Here is a 21,582-nt window from a genome sequence, read left to right on the forward strand (position 1 = left end):
AAGCCCTCCAAGGTAGAGATAGAAAATAATGTATATAACGAGAAAATCAGTAAGGGTCACGAGGTGGCTTCAAACCTATGCTCTTGGTACTCTCAAGCACATGCCTTAGACCACTACACCACGACATGGTCAAAAGAAATGCTATCTGGGATTGAACCCGAATCCTCTAGGGGTCCCGAAGCCTCAACTGAAGCCAAGCCAGGGGTTTTCATGTATTGCCCCCATGTACTCTGGCTGTGGTCTGGGAGATCACCTCGAACTCTTCTTTTCAAATACACTTGTCCTATTGATGTTCTCATTGATACATCATAATAATGTAATTTCTTTGTGCAATGTATATAATACCACACACATCACTGGCAAGTGTTTGAAGGTTTATTAAGCAGTACATTTGTGACTGGAAAGAAACAGATGTAATGAACATTGCAAGAAATAGCAAGTGTATTAAATGCAGGGTGTATTGTAATAGAAGGTGGCAGAAGTACTTAGTAATAATGTTCCAGTAGGTGTTATAGTGAGATAAAAGTGGAATTTTAGGTCTGTGGAACACATCTTTTTTTTAACCTTATATCTCAAAGTTTGATGTTTGCAAAGTTTTTTGCAAAGATATTTGCATTTTCAAAAACACATCCCAGGCAAAAAATGAGGCGTTACTGTATGTTCCTTATTTATGATCTCTGCACGACAACACAAGTCCCCTAAGCTAAATAACGTTGATATCATCTTCAAATTCATTTGAATTCATACTTTCTAAACAATAATACTAGTAACACATACATACCTACATACACAAAAAGTATCAAAATATTGTTAAATTTGTCTTCAGCCAATAGCTAAAACATTAATTAAAAATGTTGAAATATTGTTTACTGTAACTCAACACTGAGTTACAGTACTAATGTTAAACTCATATTATACAAGATATGTAATTAACTTTTACAACTCAACCACAACTGTACCATGTCAAGTTAAAAATATAATTTAATAATCTCCTAAGTTAACAAGCATTATTTAAATGGGGTAATCACAAATCATAAAAAATTGAACTTCCTTTAAAAAGTTTATTTTCCTTAAAGTAGCATACATATGCAAAGAGCTCTTATAAAAATACTGAGAGAAAAATCATCTGGTATTTCAATAACTAGCAGAAGACACAAATCTGACAGGATTGCATTAAAATAGCCTTTTTAATAATGAATGAGCACATCCTTATAAGAAATTTAAATGTTTTTGTGTTTTTTCTTGAGAACAGCATCTAATTGTTACAGTATTATGATATAGTTTGAATAAACATTAAACTAAGAGAATGAAATGTGTTTTCCTTAAATGTCCCTCCAGACACCTTTGTTACTGTACTGGCATTACTGACACTGGCTGTCCCTGCGGTGACTAAGGCTGTTACACAGCAGTGGGAGCAACACGTGGGGGACCTGACGGTGTCACTGTGGCTCCTGGCAGTGATGCTAGCACCTGTAAACATAAATCACTTCAATAAAACACTCTCTATCCATCTATCAGTAATTTGTCTATAAATATACTCACCATATATCAAAACATCAAAGCAGGAAACCACCTACAAAACACATTCAAATCACACTACTGAAAGAAAAAAGCAATGTAAAAGATTTAGGAGCAATCATGTCAGAAGACATTACTTTTAAAAAAAACAACAAAGTTGTTGTCAAAACCGCAAAAAAAATGTCAGGTTGGATAACAATAATCTTCCAAACAAGAGACGCAACATCGATGATGATACTTTTCAAGACATCGGTGCTCTCTACAGTGGAATACTGTTGCACACTAACAGCCCCATTCAAACCTGGGAAAATGGTTGACCTGGAGAGCGTGCAAAGATCCTTTAACATTAGAATCTACTCACTAAAACATCTAAATTACTGGGACCCCTATCAATTTTAAATCTATTCCCTAAAGCACAGGCAGGAAAGATACATAATTATTTACACTTGGAAAATATTAAAAGGACAAGTTTCAAATATGCACACAGAAATAACACATGATACCAGAAGGCATGGCCGGATGTGGAAAATATCCACCACTGAAAAGAAGAGGTGCAATAGGCATGCTGCAAGAGAACAACATCAAAGGCCCAAGACTTTAAAACACTCTTTCCCTACATATACGAGGCATGACTGGTCAACCTCTCGCAGTGATCAAAAGGGAACTCGACAAACACCTGATTAACCAGTTTGTGACTCTTTATGTCAGGCTGTGAGCAGCCGCATCAAAAAGCCTAGTTGATCAGACCAGTAACCAGGAGGCCTGGTCAGAGACAAGGCTGTGGGGATACTGATCTTCAGAATATTCAACAAGTAGTCAACCATGCAACACAAAAATAACGTGTAAATATAGAAAACATTTTGCAGCTAATTAAAAATGCATGTGCACTACACCACAATGTTGGATATAAAAATCATGTATCCACTGTAATACCTGCTGGTTGTAGTGATGATATTACATTTCTACATAAGAATCAAGATGTCTCAAAGAAACAAGCAGTCCCTACAATAATTAACAGTTTGGAACAGACAAGCCGTGTCCACTGAATATTTTACATGCAACACATATTCTAATTATTTTATAAGCTAAAAATGATAAAATGAAAATGAAAATAGACTATTTCACCTGTCGAGTTTATTTCGTTTCATATCTAAAGCCTGCATAAGCTGACTTCAGTAGTGAAGCATACTACAGGAAATAAACCAAAGAATTTCACTGTACATAAAGGCTGTATATTAGGGGTTCTGAAAGACATAGTGTACCTTAGTAATGTCAACACCAGTAAGGGCATGGACAGCTGGGGGAAGCTCACCACACATCTTGGTAATGGCATTGCTCATGGTATCCCCTCCACCAACCATCACAATTTCCTCAGTCTTGGCCAATGGAGCAGCAATTTCAGCAGCAATCTGAAAATTAATTGTAAGAAATATGTTGTATTTTTGTTTGAATGGAGTGAAAGATCCATGCAGCTGCAGTGCAAACACCATATAATGAAGAAGAATCAGAAACAGCACAATATGCACAATTATTTTAAGGTCAGAGATGAGTTCAAGTATTCCAAAAGATACAAAAAATAAAAACATATATGTACTTTATATATTTTGTGACAAAATAATTGATTATCACTTAAGACATATAAGCACCATAATATATACTTCTGAATTACTGTCGATTACAGGTACATAATTTTATATCTTTTAAGAAACACTTAAAAATGCACTTAAATTATAAATATATAGTCAATGCTCAATGCTACATGGCCTTATATTAAATGCATTGTTTCTATGTAATAACAGAAATTCAGGCTTTATTGTAAAATAAAAAGCTATTTTCTGAGCTAGACCATCAGATGCTCCCAAAGAAAAAGCCCACCCAGATCATAAAAAGATGGCAAGTCATAAGTGGGTGACATTCTGCCCTGCCACAATAGGAACTTTTTAAAATATTTGTTTGGTCATACTACTGCTAGGGAGGTACTGGAGAAATGCTCAGTCCAGCCTAGGACCTGTGCAAGTCTTGCACAGGTCCTTTCACAATCTTGCACATCACCAGTTTGTCCATCTGTTCACTACCCTGTACCACCAACAGATAGTAGCACCCATGAAACACACCTGTGTTCCAAGTTTGAAACCCAGTCATATTCTAACTGACCAAAATAAAGATACTTGGTACACAAAGAGATCAGAAATGAAGGTCCAAGCTATGCTGAATGGGTGAAGGTAACCCATGACCGAAATAAACTAAATAAAAACAAATCCCAGGGAGCCTTAAAGAGCTAGGTTAAACCTAGACCTTGAGGAGTAAACAAACAGCTCACCCTTAAACAGAGCAAACGGAACTGGAACAGAGAAGGAAAATTTGGATTGCCAGGCAGTTACATTAAGAAACAAAAACTTGTCTATACTGTATATGCACAAGAAGTCTTCTAAATATATAAAGTATGAGCCTATTTTACAGTAAAACAAAGCTTTTGATAATGAAAACAAGGCACTTAACTGAATCCAGTCTTAAGCTTATCAAACTATCATGAAAATCAAACAGGAAAAATGTGATTAGGCTCCAAGGAAGGGGAGCCCAGGTGTTAATGTAGATGTTGCCATCTGATGGAGGAAAGGGGTAGCCTTCAAGTGGAAAAATTGATACTACGTAGTGGAATTTGTAAGGCCAAGTAGGAGCCTGGAAAGGCTTTGAATATTTATGAATGAACTTTCTGTAATAACTATTGGAAGGACTAAGATCTTCTCCACTGCCATCCTAAAACCAATATAACCCAGTGGAACACTTAAAAAATATCCATGTTGCAATTTTGTCAATTATCATTCTCCCCTGACTATCATGGTCCATTCCTTTGGTGCCAGGATGGATCTTACCTTAGGATGAAGGAGAGTGGAACAACTCTATGAAAGATCATAAATTTATGCAATGCAGTGAAACTGATATAATGCTATTAAAGCACAGCAGCAAGTCAACAAAAAGTAAGGCAGAAATAGCTGATGTTTTGGGTGGTTATGTTTCTGTATTCATATTTGGGCGATCTTTAAATTAGTATTATGAAGTACTGTACAGTACAGTACTTTGTTAATTGAATTTAAAGCACTTTGCAGACTGTAAGTGAAACAAATATTAATACTGTACCAGTGGCCACAACCCAAATCAGCACTTCTGGTTCATTGTTATCCACAACAAATTTGAGCATATTTTTAATCAACATAAATTTTGACAGTGGAATGAATCAATGTTATTAAAAAAAAATACATCATTTGATAATAAACAGGGTTTCCAGTAATGTGTATCTGTTGTATCAAGTGTCCAATGTATACAATACCTGCTCTCTTTTCATGACATTTTTTTTCTTGCAGGACTAGGATGTAAAATTACGCACAAGCCTGTGTTGATCTTATGTCTAAAGACTATATCCACGGGGACTCCACGGACTCCACGGTGAGTCCCACCTCAGTTTCAATACAAATAATTTTATTTCTCACACATAAATATTGACACATGTGACGATCATGCCATTCAGTTTAAAAAATGACCCTCAATCATTTATCAATATAATTATTAATTTGAATAATGCATGCTAAAATAACTATAGCAGTATGCTAGTTGTTTACACATGTACGAGAATAAAAGTTTACCTAGAGCATATATAATACTGTACTGTACTTCAAGAAAATTATACTATTCAATGTATAGTATACTATATTATGATAAACTTTAATTTGTAAGATGATTATGGTACTTAGTAATACAGTAAGTATACATGAATGCTAGGATATATATACACATTACAGCATATACTGTACATAAAATAACATTGTGTTTTTTCACCAAAACCTGGGGAGCAAAATCTAGAGAGGCTGCTGACCCATGGCAGAAATATCTCATCATTATAAACTCTATTTACACGTGGAATAGAGGTGAGCTTTCACACTGCAAAAATTATAACCAGTTTGACAAGCATCCCACGGCAACAGCAGAGAAGTGGTCGACGGTACGGTGATGGGAATGAATCTCAGTGTATATTAGACAGCAAGCAGTTCATGCTGTTTAAAATAATGCATGAAAACAAGTTCTTGAATATACCATATGCATAAAACTTATAAAAGACTATGAATTACTACAATATGCTACAAATGCTTAATAAATAAATTTAAAAACTTTTTCAGATTTGTGAAAACATTTTGCATAATTCTGAACTTGGATATCGTTTACTAATTACGAGGCAACGTTTATCAATTACAAATTACAAATCTGAGCACAATATTATTATTAGACAGTATTTGATAATACACAGTTTAATGTATCAAGTGGCATCCACGGAGATGAAGGCTTGATATGGCTACTTTGTGTGCATTATTCTCACTTATAGACAATACTTAAACTATACCATACAGTATAAAGAACACTTTTATAAGCTGTCTTTTTATAAAACTTGGTTACACTGCTCAATACAATAAATTATGCACATCAAGAATTACTGTGCACATAGTGGGCCAGGAGTTGGAGATCATTTTGACAAATGCATAGCAGGCAAAGGATAATTATTAGGCTTATTGAGATCCCCCTATCTGTGGTCACTCAATTAGCTACTGGTCAGACTCAGTGGAGCTTAATCTAGGTGATTAACTGAAAATAGCCTCAGAGCAGTTCTTGGGCATGAGTATTGAAGACATCAAGGGCACCATCCTCATGACACTTGAGGGCCACCTCAGAGTAATTCTTGGTGGATTTTCAAAATTTTTTTGGTGGATTTTCAAGAGCAATTTTTTCAAAATTCAAATTCAAATTCAAAATCTCAATTAGTATCAAGTTTTAGTCTTAAGTGTTTTTCCTGCCCGAAACGCTTTGCGTAACAGTGGCTTTAGGCATTGTATGTACTAGCTCTATCTATAAATCCATCAATGTTTGTATCACACCTTGTATGTATGTACTTTACCTGAATAAACATTTGAATTTTTTTGAATTTGAATTTTTTATTCATGCAGCTCTATTAAATATTTATCATTAGATTAAACAATTAGACAAACTCATTTAGCAGCCTGCATGTTGCTCCCTCCGTAACATCATTGGCTGTTGAGGTTGTGGCAAGGACTTGTAGTGCATCTTGATTTGTCTTTATTTATTCGTGCATGTTGAGTTGCATTTATTCATGCATTTGTCATTATTTATTAAGGTATCTTGATTTTGCCAATGAAACATGATAATTTAGTCAGTGGAAAATAATCTGTACCACAAAATAATGATGTATCTTAAAGCACTGTACTGTACAAAAGATCTGTATGCTTCCTCTTGCATTTGCTGCTATAGGGAGCACTGACTCAACTACTTTAACACTGCAGACCTTTGATATTTCCACTCTCTCCCTGTCTCTGTCTCTGTCTCTGTTTCTGCCTCTCTCTCTGTCTCTGTCTCTCTCTCTCTCGATTTGATATTCCGTTTTGGTTTTGTGTGATTTGCAACATAACCTACGGTACTTTTATATTTTCTCCCTTCATAGTTTTTATTAAAAAATTTACAAATTGTATTTATTAACTTAAAATTAGAATGAACAGCTGCAACAAACACCACAGGACCCAGTGAAACTTACAACATCCACTTGATAACTGTGATAACCATTGTTTACATGCGTCATGATCCACTTGATAACTGTGACAACTGTTGTTTACATGCGTCATGATCCACTTGATAACCATGATAACCGTTGTTTACATGCATCTTGATCCACTTGATAACTGTGATAACTGTTGTTAACATGCATCATGATCCACTTGATAACTGTGATAACTGTTGTTTACATGTGTCATGATCCACTTGTTAACCGTGATAACTGTTGTTTACATGCATCTTGATCCACTTGATAACCGTGATAACTGTTGTTTACATGTGTCATGATCCACTTGATAACTGTGATAACTTGTTTACATGCATCTTGATCCACTTGTTAACTATGATAACTGTTGTTTACATGGATGCATCATGATTTTTTTTTATTTATATATACAAGAGTACTTAAAATCTTGTACAGCCACTAGCACGCATAGCATTTTGGGCAAGTCCTTAATCCTAATATTCCCAGGAATATGACCTGCAAAATCACTTAACAGAGGCTACAGTTATGGATTGATACCCAATAAATCCTCCCCGGCCAGGATACGAACCCAGGCCAAAGTGCTCGCGAAACGCCAGGCGAGTGTCTTACCACTACGCCACAGAGACTGTTATTTACTTGATAACTGTTGTTTACATGAATGCATCATGATTTATTTGATAACTATGATAACTATTGTTCACATAGTCACATGGATGCAACATGATTCACTCAATAACTGTGATAACTGTTGTTTACATGGATGTAACATGATTCACTGATAACTGTAATAACTATTGTTTGCATGGATGTAACATGATCCACTGATAACCATAATAACTATTGTTTACATGGATGCAGCATGAACCATTCACCAATACTGTACTAAAGACTAAGGATTCCCTTGGAATAGCTGATGCAGTATATTATAATATATATATATATATATATATATATATATATATATATATATATATATATATATATATATATATATATATATATATATATATATATATATATATATATATATATATATATATATATATATATATATATGTATATATATATATATATATATATATATATATATATATATATATATATATATATATATATATATATATATATATATATATATATATATATATATATATAATTCTTTTTTAAGTTTGATTCTGTTTATCAAAATCTAATTTAAAAAAAGAAACATTGTTACAAAAGATAACAAGCACAAATATGATGAAGAGTGCCGCGTGCATGCTGCTATGAAATGAGGATAAGAACATGGTACAGTACATAAACAAAACATGAACAAACTGATAGACTGTTGCATTACTTTACGACAAGTCACAGTAGATCTTGCTGAAAGCACACTAGAGAGGATTAATGTTACAAATTTAAAATGATTACGTAATTTACTTACACTGTACAATTCAATTACTTGTCCATGTGTACAATTCAATTACTTGGTCAAATGATCAGTTTGTTTGTTTAGTTACTGATCACTCTAAATACAATCTACTATACACTATTAATATATTCAGTCATTCATAATTTAACAAAAATTGAATGCAATTCATTAAATAAATTACCTGAGGCAAGCTGTCCAACACCATGGACATAATTGCAGCTTCTCCATATTGTTTATAGGCCAAAGCCTTCAGTTTCATGCTCTCCGCTTCAGCCTTGCCCACCGCTTCCACACTATAGGCCTCCGCCTCACCGATGCGCCTTATCCTCTCGGCCTCGGCCCTGGCTGCTTCCACAGTCTACAAACAAATAAGAAATTACAAAAGCTAAATACTAATTTGCATATCATTATTACACCATTTTTTACTTTCATTGTTACAAAATGAAATATATACACAGTATAAAAGGTAATATTAAAATATCTATTACCAGCAATTCTTTGCAATGCTTCTTAAATAGTAACTAATCTAATCCTACATCTGCCTTATACGATAACTTCTATATGGAAACTCACTTTACATGCCTGTGCTTTCATACTATAATTTTTCTTTCACCTGCACACCTCTACGTTATCTAGATGATTTTAATGAGTACTTATGTAGTGGTCTCTACTTTCTAGAATTTATTTATTTATTTATTTATTTATTTATGCATATACAAGAATGTACATAAGGAATGTGAGGATACAAATATGGTAATTACAGTCTTGTAAAGCCACTAGCACGCGCAGCGTTTCGGGCAGGTCCTTAATCTAAGAAAATTTTAAGGAGGTAAATACTTGAAAAGTTTATAGACAAAAAAATGAAAACAGATTACATGGAATGAAAAAAAAGAAGATGAGAGAAAAATATAGGTACAGTATATTAAAGCACATAGATAGCTATGATTGATTGCAATGACAGCTTAAAATGGTAGTTGACAACAAATTGGTAGGCACAATACAGCAGAAACAATATATGATTGATTGCAATAAATGTTTATTTATAATTTATATGTTTAGTACAAGCATGTGTACATGGTGACTAATAATTTACCTGCATATATCTACCTCATGTAACAGTTTTAATATAACAACATGAACCTTACCTGTGTACGTTTGCCTTGTGCTATGGTTTCTACACGGTAACTCTCGGCCTCAGCAGGCAGGCGAACTGTGGCCATTAACTCCTTCTCCTTTCTTTTGATTTCTTGCTCTTCAACCTAAACTCAGGAATAGATATAATAAAATAAAATAGATTTACTGTATATTCAACTGCATGAAGGCAATCAAGAATGAATCATTGGGATGGCATAACTGGAAACATTTATTTATAAATATATACATTTTACTACAGTACTATATTATGCATGAAGAGAGATATCTATTGGTCATCCAATAAGGTCAGCAGACTTCTAGACTGTACTACTGCTAGACATTGGCTCGGCTACAAGTACCTTTGGTAGTTTGCAACACCTGCTGAAGTAGATCTAACCAAATGAGTTCTATCAGCAGAGCTATTCACATACCTTCCATTACTATGTAACTGAATGAGAAAAAATTGCAAAATTCAAAGATAACTATTCCAAATGTTCAAGAAACATTTAAGTATTTCATTCAAATGATGTACTGTACTACCAGAAAGCTTAGCCAAATATCCAAAGCTTGCTTACTGCAGATAGTGTATGCACATGGCTAAACTTTCCACAACTGCCCATTGGATGAGTGTTGGGTACATGATTAGTAATTACGTAACTGGCTCACCACAGATGTAAATTGCTCGGCTTAGAGACTTGTGTGTGCCAGTTCTTGAACAACTTATATATAAGATGATGATAATATAATAAGATAATGTTTATTCATGTAAAAGTACATACTGTACATTCAAAATGAGTTACAAACAGAATGTTAGATTCTAGATAGAGCTAGTACATATTATACCTTAAGCTACTAATACGCACAGCATTTCAGGCAAGGTGTGGGAAAAACCCTTAACACTTTGGCGCTTTGGGCCCACGAGCGCCACACTACCCCAGATGGCGTTTGGCATTTTACGGGAGTGCGCGGTAATTCTGAAAAGTGTATACTCTTTTCAACTTTGTCACCTCAATTCTCACCCTAAGATATTAAATTTGGTATCAATGTGTTCGCATTAGAATTATCTAGAGGCTTAAATGAATGTAAACTCCAAAAGCTCGGCTTACCACCCGCAGCAAACAGAGAAAGTGAGAACGAGTTACCCGGGAGCGTGCAAGATCAATAAAATGTGTACATTTTTCACTTTGGTTACCTCAATTCTGGTCCTAGGTCTTTCATTTTGGTATCAATGTGTTTGCAATAGAATTCCCAACAGGGGTATATGCATATAATGTCAAAAACCGTAGCACTCTCCACCCGCCGACGTGATGAAAGCAGGCCACGGTTACTCAGAAGAGAGCTCCAGGCCTTCCATTAGAGAGCGCAGTAATACTGAGAAGTGTATACTCTTTTCAACTTTGTCACCTCAATTCTCGTCATAGGTTTTTCAATTTGGTATGAATGTGCTCACAATAGAATTCTCTAGAGGTGTAAATGCATATAAACTCCAAAAACCCGGCTTACCACTCGCAGCAATCAGAAAGTGAGAGCGAGTTATCCAGGATCGCGCAAGAGCAATAAAATGTGTACATTCTTTTCATTTTGGTCACCTCAATTCTCGTCCTAGGTCTTTCATTTTGGTATCATTGTGTTCGCAATAGAATTCTCTAGAGGCATAAATGCATCTAAAGTCCAAAAGCCTGCCTTAGCACCCACAGCAAACAGAGAAAATGACAGCGCGTCACTTACAAGACATTGTAAGTGACTATACAAGACATTTAGCTCAATATAGATAGATTAATTTAAGACATGAATAAATTATAGTTTTAGCAAAATGTTTACCTCAATCTGCTTTCTCCTCTCCACAACTTCAATAGCAATTTCCTCATTTCTGATTTTCTGTCGTGTTTTCGCTGACTGGAGTTCGTAAGCCAACTGGGCTTCTGCTTTCTGAAAAATTAAAATTAAATAAAAACTTGGCCAATAATACCCTTTAAAATCATGCAAGGGCCCATCAACTGTAGAAATAAGTAATTATGTAATTAATGTAATATTTGTAATTAATTACATACAGTACTAAATGCAATAAATATAACCAAATACATATGTGCCTATAGAGAGGCATGTAAAGTACAGTATGTAGCATATACAATGAAAAAGTGATAAGAAGAATATCCTAAATGATTGCCTGATTACATAACAGTGTTATGTAAAATAAGACAATGATAGATACATGGTGCATCACCATAATGAGATGTAACAAACTTAAAGTTACGTTATGAGAAAGGACAATGACTGATGAGAATAAAAGGAGAATTGATAGTGATCTTGGTTTAAGAGACAGCAAAGAGATGAATCTTAATATCAGTGCAGTAACCTCAAACAAGACATTTAATTGAAATTACTGTATATGAATTGGCCCCCTAGACTAATATAATATTTATGAGGAAATGTCAAGTTCAATAAACTTACCGCAGTATTAATTTCTCGGTCAAACTGGGCCTTTTGTAGTTTGTACATTCTAGCGTTGTCTTCAATTTTTGTGTCTGTGTTGTACTTTACATCCATTGCTGTTTTTTCAGCTTCAGCTTCCTATAATCAAAATAGTTTAATATACAGTATACAAATTACACCAAAAACCAATAAAATATACAACTCAATGAACAAAGATTATGTTGGATGTTATCTTAATTAATAACACTTTATACAATGCTACACAGAACAATATAATGATGTATCCTTACTCTGATTGTACTGTACAGTAACTATATTTCCATATTAAGCATTAAATCTTGTATGCAGGGCATAGTATATCAATGTTTAAATCATAAATTCAACTATTTTAAGCACAGAAAATGTCAACACCCCATTGACAAAAGCTTTAATTAATTTGTATTAAACTATCTTTTTTGTTGTTCTTATTTTCTACATTTTGCTCCGCATTCTTGCTTTATACAATCCATAGAGACCCAAATCATCCCAGAACTAAGCAATTTTAAATACTAAGACAACATGCCTTCAATACAAGAATAATAACTCAAACACTGCAGATACTTGACTGATTAGAAAACTTATACCATGATCATTTTTTCACTGTGAACAGTGCTACACAAATTAAAGACAACTTCAAGTTTATTTAAAAGCAATTTTTCAGAAAAGAATGCCAATTACTGTTTCAAGAGAGCAACACATCTGATGCTACAACAGCACTCAACTCAAAAATGCAACAGAGAAAATTCAGTACAGTATGGTGAGATGTTCGTGATACGAAGGCTTTCTTTACCCTTCAAGGCCACTATTAACACTGGCTTTCAAGTGAATTGAGGTAAAATACAGGGTAACCAACAAAAAAGACAAGAGGAATAAAGCTCCCTCTTTATTTGGGAGTGTGACGAACGTACCCTGATGCCAGCATCCCTGTTGGCCTGAGCCACACCAATGTCAGCATCTCTCTTGACTGCTGCAGTCTGAGACTTGCCCAGGGATGACAAGTACTCCACTCGATCATACACATCCTGAATGTTTAATGTTTTGTTGAACATTACTTACTACATAACTTTTCAGTAGACTTAGTCAAAATTGTTAAACTACTGTACTAAATCCTGTTACAATATTACTGGGTATATATCCTACACTGTACGACTAAATATTTTCACATTTTACCACTGATATTCATGCACTTATGTTGTTCACTGTCTTATGAACACAAATATCAACAAACAATTCAATAAATGTAAAATTTATTGTCAATTATTTTTACTGTAACTTGTTTAAAATTGATAAGCTAATTTAATACTAAAACATTTATTATCCAAGTACAGTAAAACAAATTTGAAAAATCTCAAATTCTTGTATGTATATATCTGAATTGAAACTAGAAGTATTAATTAAAAATTAACTAACTAAAATGTGAATATAAATTTTTAGGTGTTGGTTAATACTGTAACAAAATTTTTCATATAAAATATAGCACACACAATACCATTCCATACATTAAAACACTAGTGATTTTTATGTCTAAAAATATTTAACACAATCTTTGAAACCTTCATTTTTTATTTATGTTAACTGTGTGTGGAGTCTTGAGTTATGACTAAACAGGCAAAACATTTCAATGTATCTACATTTATCACTCATGAGTACCTTCAGTAAAAATCCCTTTGTTTATCTTGAGAGAATATGGATACCCTACTTGTAACTGAATCTGTTAATAGTTATAGTAAGAGTATCCTGAATGGACATTACTTGCTTGAAAAAGGAGCACAGTTACAGGCTATATCATTCTAAATTGTAATTTACCTTAATGGTAAAGGAGAGTATTTCAATACCCATCCTTCCCACGTCCATACCAGCAACTTCTCGTACCAGCTGAGCAAACTGGTCTCGATCTTGGTAAACCTCTTCAACAGTCAGTGTGGCTGGGGAAATAGAAATTGATAAACGGAAATGAAAAAAAAATCATGCTTAGTGCACTGTACTGCATAAACGTACAGTACATAAAAAGTTAAATTTTAAGTTACACCACTCAAGTGTAAATAAAATACAGTACTACAGGACAATCCAAAACTTATTAAAAATCTAGTTTTAAACAATTAACTGTCTATACTAATGTACATTACAATTAATAGTATATGATAAGTAATTTCCAGCGCACCAGGACAACAAATATTCTGACCCTACTAAACACCGTGATAAAAAATTGCTGCTTACCGAGAATTGCTCTGAGGTGGCCCTCAAGTGTCATGAGGATGGTGCCCTTGATGTCTTCAATACTCATGCCCAAGAACTGCTCTGAGGCTATTTTCAGTACCTTGTAATCCTTCATAACCTTCACCTGGGCCACACCTGTCACAGTCACCTGCACGCCCAGCGACGTCTCCACGTTCTCACATCTTGGGTTTAACGTGATTACCTACAAATAATGTAGCACAAAGATAACTGTAGTTGTAAATATACTACAGTATACATAGTATTAATAATTACCTACTGAATTGGACAAAATTAGGATTTCAATATTTTTATTGTTTAATATTTAATATAATTTTGAATAGAGAAACATCAGTACCAGCACAGGTTTAGTTTATTTAGATTTAGATTTAGATTAGATTTAGTTTAGTTTATACAGTATATACTGGTATTTCAAATGCATGAACATGAAATTCTGCAAGGTAAAAATATCTCAACCTAGATTAAAGAATTTGGATCTAAATACTGTATCCTATAATAACAAACTGAATGTTATGCCAGCAAATAAGAAATAAACATGCATTTACACATTTCTGCAAGATACAATACTGTATGTAATTTTTTCTCAAGACATAGACATTATTTAACTCCCACAGCAACAGCTTTCCTACCAAAGTCAATATCACCCAATTCTCATCCATCATAGGATGCTTAAGGAGTTAGAAAAAATGAAGTAACTGGAAGAGGATGTGTCGAGAACTCCCAGGCTGGTGGTCAATACCAAGCTGAGATAGCCACTAAGTTAAGATATTATACCAAGTTATCCTGTCCCCACTTCTATGATGAGGAGGTTGGGAGATGATAACTTTTTATTTAATCAATATTTTCTCTTGTCATCACTAACAGGCCTTACCAAAGTTACCATGTATAACCCAAACTTTTAACTGTTCTTGGAACCCATGAACAACATGCAGTCATCCCCCCCACTCCTCCTGCTTCACAGTCATCCCTTCTAAGGAGTCAGTAACCTTTAATCTACGCATGCATTATAGAATATGGCAGGATAAGGGTCAGGTGTACACACCTCGAGGGAGAGCCGCTGGACATCTGTCACAAACCACCATGCCCACGCCCACCCGCCTACAATAGTCTTCTTGGTCGTGGCTCCGCAGCACCCGCCTGCAACAGGAAAAACATGGATATATATAAAAACAGTTGTGGCAGATATAGTCGTTGTAGCAAGTGAAAAGAGAGGCGATGTTGTGGCGAGTGTGTACAGTACTCTGTACAAAACACTGATGCATATTGTATGCCGTTATAAATGTCGTACTTGTGACAGAATATTGCCTAATCAGGTGTTTTGTCCCAACACAAGAAGTACTGTAATGAACACAAGAAGTAATGAAACAAGACTTAAATTACATGATGTCTGTAAGAACCAAATTTATTCAGACTTTAAGGGAGGAAAAATAATAAGCCATTTAAAACAAATATTTAAGATCAGAAAATAGCATGACAATCTCATCTCCTAATTTTTTTTTTATTTTTTATTCCCTAACATCACACAAAACAAAGATTTAAAAATTAAAGGCAAAAGTTTTCAGTCAAACGAAGCAAAACACATTCTATTTAGCTCAATTAAATTGTAAAAGCATAAAACAGCTCACCAAATAGTTTAGTTTAGTTCATTTATTATGCACCCAATACCCCACCTTGTGGGCAGTAGTGGAAAGGGTTACAGAAGCACATAATAGGCTCAGGGACTGAACCCCACAATTCATTTAGCTAAGCAAGTTACAATCTTGATCACCTGGTTACAAAATTCAATGCACATCGTCACATCAACAATGGGCTCGAGACCGGACACAAGTACAGTTTCTAAATTAAACAGCTGACATGTGGAGAGCCTAGTGTCACAATTGATTTGTTTGTCCTGCACACCGCCCCCATCCAGTGGGCAGCAGTGGATAGGTTACAATCACTTAGTTACTACCTACACTTAGCAAACTGGGGATATTTGGCTAAGATTTCTGGTTATCTTGAGATGATTTCGGGGCTTAGCGTCCCCGCGGCCGGGAAGCAGCCTGTAGCAGCTGTCTAACTCCCAGGTTCCTATTTACTGCTTAGAACCCGGAACCTCAGGACTATGAATCTGAAGTGCTGTCCACCCAGCTGTCAGGCGCCCTTGGTAGCAGATCATTTTGAATGAAATATTTACACATCTCTGGAACCTTTGAAATAGAATTGTCTCTGAATTCACGTATCTTTTTGCACTCCACCACATGGGGCCTGATAGCTGAGTAGACAGCGCTCTGTACTCGTAATCCTAGGGTACGAGTTCGATCCCCGGTGATGGCACAAAAAAATGGGCAGAGTTTCTTTCACCCTGATGCTCCTGTTACCTAGCAATAAATATGTACCTGGGAGTTAGACAGCTGTTATGGGCTGCTTCCTGGGTGTGTGTGTTGGGTGGGGTGGGGGATTTTTTTTTTTTGTAGTATTTAGTAACAGTTTGATTGATTGACAGTTGAGAGGCAGGCCGAAAGAGCAGAGCTCAACCCCCACAAGCACAACTAGGTGAATACACCCTCCATCAGAGGATGTGTGAATAATTTTGTTGACACAGTTTACATTTGGTCAGGTCTACATCAGCAGATAATGAGAATTCCCAGATACTTGTAACCGAGTCTAAGCCGAGCAGTAGTAACATCTAGAAGTCTGCTGATTTTATTGGATGATCCATACTGTAAAGACGTGGAAGGACTCTACACCCATTATATGCTTCAAACAGTAAATATTGGTAAGTTATCCTATTGGTTAAATATATATATATATATATATATATATATATATATATATATATATATATATATATATATATATATATATATATATATATATATATATATATCCTATTATATATATATATATATATATATATATATATATGGGCTTCTATCCCTCTAACTATTTTCTTAGCATCAGGGCTTAGTTGAAATAGGAGTTCTCCAAAACTCATTTTCGTACTTTTAAGGTGAAGAAAAGAAGTGATTTACTATAGAGTGTATTACACTTATTTATACAATTTGCACAACGTTTCGAACCTCCATGGTTCATTCTCAAGTGAACAGATCTTACAATGCTGGTTGATTTTATACCCGCACTGGGTCGGGTGATAATACAATATAGGTGAAACCTTCACCTTTATTGTATTATCAAGGATTATCCAGGGATTATCCAAGGATTAATCCAGGGTATTATCAATGGACTCTGTTACTGTCATTAATAATTTTGTTGTATTTGTGTCTAGCTTCAGACACGAGCATGTTACAGTTATGTCTTAAAGAGTTGGGAGTAATTAAGGATGATAAAGCATCACTTACAATTAATGTATCAAGTTTGGAGACATACACATTTCAGTGCAAGAAGCAAGGCAAATAGTTCTGTCTGAAGGGTAGAGGCCCAGTTGTTTATACGGACTCCCCACTTAAAATATAAGCCATCACCCATTGTCAGGACAACTGCACTTCAAATGAACAAATCCACAAGGGCCGTGACAAGGGTTTGAACCTATGTCCGAGAGGATCCCAGACACTGCCTTAATCGACTGAGCTACGACATGGTCAAAATAATTGCAACCAGAAGTTCTACTGAACTTACTTGGATCCTGCAGCCTCTCCGAGACACAAACCAGGGTTTTACACAATTCCCCCATGATAGAGCTCAAATGCATGGGGGAATTGTGTAAAACCCTGGTTTGTGTCTCGGAGAGGCTGCAGGATCCAAGTAAGTTCAGTAGAACTTCTGGTTGCAATTCTTTTGACCATGTTGTAGCTCAGTCGATTAAGGCAGCGTCTGGGATCCTCTCGGACATAGGTTCAAACCCTCATCACGGCCCTTGTGGATTTATTCATTTGATGCATCACACTATTGTGATTTCTGTGTGTAACTGCACTTCCAGCTACACCCATTGGGCGGTATAGGGAACCATCAGTGTATATGATTTGAGAAAGAATGTTCTGTGGACAGAGCATCAGTATGGCTTAAGGCGTTGAGCTTTGCCTCAAGACGAAGCTTGGGCTGATCTCTAATTTGCTTCTTGGGTGGAAAGGAAGAGATTAAAATTGGAAAAAAAGGGTGTAATCCCTTACGGTGCAGAAAAGTGCTGGTGTTGTCTCTCTTGGTACATATTATAAATCTGATACATTCTGAGTTCAGTTCTTTTTAGTTATCCATTTGGAACAATTTTGACTCTCAATAAATAAATTCTGGAGGGCTTCTGTGCAAGGGTTAGGATGATCTAGCCTAAGCATTTTTAAACGAATTTGACAGTTAATTTCAGCAACACGAGCAACGACGCTCGAAATATAAAATTCCTTTCTCGTGTTAAGTATCTTTGTGGTACAAAGGCAGCCAAGGATTATCCTCGAGGCTTCGTTCTGCAGTTTTTTCAAGCCCTCCAAGCTTTCTTTCAGGCATTAAAGCAAACATAGGTGCAGCATAATCCACTAAAGATCTAATGTATGCAAGGTACATCATTTTGACAATTCTGACACTGGCACCAAAGCCTGAGTGATGACCTGCACCAGCCTTGAGAGCTCTGAGCCTCTCTTTATACTGACGACAGAGTCTGAATACAACAGGACCATACAGTGGCACCTCAAGGCCAAAGTACTGAAACTGTTAATTTAACATAGCCAAGCTGGGAGCCATCATACAGTTGCATCTTGCGAACAGCTCCTCCCTGCCTGGGTAGGCGCCGATTTAGTTTCTTTGTTTTCTCTGCAGAGATGACTAAACCTAGGTCCTGACATGAGTCTAAAACAGAGTTAAGAGTGTTCTGTGTGGTAGCATACCCAGTGGCGTGTATCATTATATCATCAGCATAGCTAATGATGAGCACGTTGGGTTTGCTCGGTACAGAGTTTAATATCCGGCCGACAAACCCGGAACTCCACTGATTTCACTGGGAATTTCAGTGTGTAGGTAGCACATATAATGGAATGGGAGAGGAGGGAGAGTGGGTGGGGAAAATAGAGAAAGTGGGTGAGGAGAGTAGAGAGAGTGGGTGGAGGGAAGAAGCTAGGAGAGTGGGTGGGGGGAGGGAGAAGAATATTAGATGGGGAAGGGAGAGTGGACAAAGGAAGAAGAGATAATGGGAGGGCGAGTGGGTGAGGGGTGGAGGGAGAGAGGGTGGGTGGGGATGGAGAGTGGGTGGGTGGGGAAGGAGAGTGGGTGGGTGGGGAAGGAGATGGATGGAGGAGAAAATAGGGAAATTAAGTAATTATCAAAAGAAGCACGGCTGAATGGACAGCGCTCGGGATGCGTAGTCAAACGCTTCCGGGTTCGATCCCCGGCGGAGGCGGAAACAAATGGGCAGAGTTTCTTTCACCCTGATGCTCCTGCTCACCTAGCAGTAAACAGGTACCTGGGAGACAATTGCTACGGGCTGCTTCCTGGAGGTGTGTAACAAACAGGAGGCCTGGTCGAGGGCCGGGCCGCGGGGACGCTAAGCTCCGAAATCATCTCAAGATAACCTTAAGATAACCTTAAGATATGACACCAAGCCGGGAAGGAAGGACTGGAGAGTGGGTGGGGGGAGGGAGGAGATGATAGGGTAAAGGGAGAGTGGGTGGGGGAGGGGGGGGGAAGATTATAGGGAAGGGAGTAGGTGGGAGGATGAGTTGGTACTCACCTATTTGTGCTTGCGGGGGTTGAGCTCTGGCTCTTTGGTCCCGCCTCTCAACTGTCAATCAACCCGAGCCTACTGGGCTCTATCATATCTGCATTTGAAACTGTGTATGGAGTCAGCCTCCACCACATCACTGTCTAGTGCATTCCATTTACTAACTACTCTGACACTGAAAAAATTATTTCTAATGTCTCTGTGGCTCATCTGGGTACTAAGTTTCCACCTGTGTCCCCTTGTTCGTGTTCCGCTCGTGCTGAAGAGTTTGTCTTTGTCCACCCTGTCAATTCCCCTGAGAATTTTGTAGGTGGTTATCATGTCTTCCCTTACTCTTCTGTTTTCCAGGGACGTGAGGTTCAGCTACTTTAGCCTTTCCTCGTAGCTCATACCTCTCAGTTCCGGGATTAGTCTGGTGGCATACCACTGAATCTTCTCTAACTTTGTCTTGTGTTTAACTAGGTATGGACTCCAGGCAGCAGCTGCATATTCCAGGATTGTGGTATGGTGTTGTGAGGGAGGGGGGGGGGGGCGGAGTAAAATGGCGAAGGGGTAAGGGGAGAAATGGCGTCAATGAGTAGTCACCGCCCCTATGCTATAAATAACAGGGGGGGGGGGAGGGGAGACGAGCTACTTTTCCCCCCTTCTTTATACTACCTCCTCCCTTCCTCTCTTCCCCCCCCCTCCCTCCTTCCCTCCCTCTCCTCCCCCTTCCCCCCTCCCTCTCTCTCTCTCTCTCTCTCTCTGAGGCACCAACATGCAAGGCTCGCCAGAAATGTTACTGGTGGGGCTGGAACTGTGGAAGTCTCTTAAGAGAAGCAACAACACCAAGGCTGGAAAAAACAAGATTAACACTGGTGTTGGTCATGACTGAATAAACAAAGCAAAACCAGCCTTAAAAATACTGTCAGCCATAGGTAAACCCACAGAGGGACAGTATACTGTCAGCCACAGGTAAACCCACAGAGGGACAGTATACTGTCAGCCACAGGTAAACCCACAGAGGGACAGTATACTGTCAGCCACAGGTAAACCCACAGAGGGACAGTATACTGTCAGCCACAGGTAAACCCACAGAGGGACAGTATACTGTCAGCCACAGGTAAACCCACAGAGGGACAGTATACTGTCAGCCACAAGTAAACCCACAGAGGGACAGTATACTGTCAGCCACAGATAACCCACAGAGGGACAGTATACTGTCAGCCACAGGTAAACCCACAGAGGGACAGTATACTGTCAGCCACAGGTAAACCCACAGAGGGACAGTATACTGTCAGCCACAGGTAAACCCACAGAGGGACAGTATACTGTCAGTCACAGGTAAACCCACAGAGGGACAGTATACTGTCAGCCACAGGTAAACCCACAGAGGGACAGTATACTGTCAGCCACAGATAACCCACAGAGGGACAGTATACTGTCAGCCACAGGTAAACCCACAGAGGGACAGTATACTGTCAGCCACAGGTAAACCCACAGAGGGACAGTATACTGTCAGTCACAGGTAAACCCACAGAGGGACAGTATACTGTCAGTCACAGGTAAACCCACAGAGGGACAGTATACTGT

General features: G+C 37.2%; 1 protein-coding gene across 1 annotated transcript in view; it reads right to left on the bottom strand.

The window, feature by feature from the left end:
* Positions 1–1,041: 1,041 nt before the first annotated feature.
* Flo2 (flotillin-2) overlaps positions 1,042–21,582 on the bottom strand; it is a 65,581-nt gene continuing 45,040 nt past the window's right edge. Inside the window, exons 2-11 of the mRNA XM_045744702.2 lie at positions 15,409–15,503; positions 14,349–14,550; positions 13,938–14,056; positions 13,040–13,153; positions 12,111–12,230; positions 11,481–11,588; positions 9,671–9,784; positions 8,707–8,883; positions 2,781–2,927; positions 1,042–1,470 (exon numbers count right to left, since the gene is read on the bottom strand). Of these exons, the coding sequence (XP_045600658.1) occupies positions 1,399–1,470; positions 2,781–2,927; positions 8,707–8,883; positions 9,671–9,784; positions 11,481–11,588; positions 12,111–12,230; positions 13,040–13,153; positions 13,938–14,056; positions 14,349–14,550; positions 15,409–15,503 (1,268 nt within the window). The 3' untranslated portion in view covers positions 1,042–1,398. The remainder of the gene's footprint in view (positions 1,471–2,780; positions 2,928–8,706; positions 8,884–9,670; positions 9,785–11,480; positions 11,589–12,110; positions 12,231–13,039; positions 13,154–13,937; positions 14,057–14,348; positions 14,551–15,408; positions 15,504–21,582) is intronic.

The sequence above is a fragment of the Procambarus clarkii genome, chromosome 22 (assembly GCF_040958095.1).
Source record: "Procambarus clarkii isolate CNS0578487 chromosome 22, FALCON_Pclarkii_2.0, whole genome shotgun sequence".
NCBI classification, from domain to species: Eukaryota; Metazoa; Arthropoda; class Malacostraca; order Decapoda; family Cambaridae; genus Procambarus; species Procambarus clarkii.